The following is a 1145-nucleotide window of genomic DNA, read 5'->3' on the forward strand; positions in this document are numbered from 1 at the left end:
TAGCAGAAAAAGTAGCCTTGTCAAAATTTATCCCTAGTCAAGCCACAACAAAATTGCCCAATCTTTTTGGTGGCTTAGAGGTATAGGGATTTTCATGCACGTTTTTCTTTTTGTTTTAATTTGAAAAAGAAAGGAATGGGACAGTTTCTTTCATGCAAACTTTTGCTTTCAAGAGGGAAAAAATGAGGGACTGTGGGCTTAGCAGAGTAGGAAAGCTAAGGTGCATCATCTCAGCCATTTTGGTGCAGTATTACCTCAGTTTTTCAAAAGAAGCTGTCCCAGCCTCATCCTTGTGGACCTGTTCTCGCTCCATACGCTTTCCCTTACACTTCTCTTCTCTCAGGGCCTTGGAGCTGGTTTTGTGACGATATAACTTTTTGTGTGTTGGTACATTACTGCCTAAAGTGCTCAGGTTATTAAGCTTTTTATCAAAGAAGGCAGAGCGAGAGTCCTCATTATAACCAGACATGCTTGCACGACCAGGATCACCTATTGCTGCTTTCCCATTGCTTTTACTCACACCCTTGATAGACCTGTGATTCTTAGTGGCTCCTGGAGAGCCACTGTTGACCTTTTTCTTAGATTCCTGTGGTGTCCCAGCCAATATTTTGAGGGTTTTTAATTTTAGACTATTGGACTCAGGGGAGTAGAATATATTAGGGTCCCCATGGTGCTCCATGGGTTCCCAAAGGGGTTCTATGGAGGCCATCATGAACCTCTGCACATCTGCCATACCAGAGGCAATGTTGGACAAGATATATGAAGGCTCCTGAAATTCCCGTTGGTCATCATCCAAAAGGTTGTTGGTGCTGGTGCCCATGTTCATGTCATTCCAGCCTGGGCTGCTTTCCTTCCCCAAAGACCAGTCTCCAGAAAGCCCCTTCTGACTTGGCATCTTCATAGAGGCTACAGGGCCATGTTGGATACATTCAGCCAATGTCTTCCCTGTGGAGGATATGCTGTTGATTTGGCCTCCTCCACGACTGATGCCAATTTGCATTTTCTCTCCATTGATTGCAGCCATGAATTTCCCTTTCTTTGCTGACTTAGGGACCTGGCGGGAAGTTTTGCCAGGTGGTTTTTCCATCCCTTTGTTGTTGCTTTTGGGGGATTTTTTCCTGTTGTTTTTCTGAGAAGAGCTTTGG

At 44.6% G+C, this 1145-nt stretch overlaps 1 protein-coding gene across 1 annotated transcript in view; it reads right to left on the bottom strand.

Moving 5' to 3' along the window:
- The window catches only part of KIAA2022 (KIAA2022 ortholog), a 6910-nt gene that overhangs the window by 1361 nt on the left and 4404 nt on the right, over nucleotides 1-1145 (bottom strand). The window contains exon 4 of the mRNA XM_010831265.1: nucleotides 255-1139. Coding sequence (XP_010829567.1) covers nucleotides 255-1139 — 885 coding nt within the window. The remainder of the gene's footprint in view (nucleotides 1-254; nucleotides 1140-1145) is intronic.

Source organism: Bison bison, unplaced genomic scaffold (assembly GCF_000754665.1).
Source record: "Bison bison bison isolate TAMUID 2011002044 unplaced genomic scaffold, Bison_UMD1.0 scf7180017859634, whole genome shotgun sequence".
In the NCBI taxonomy this organism is placed as follows: Eukaryota; Metazoa; Chordata; class Mammalia; order Artiodactyla; family Bovidae; genus Bison; species Bison bison.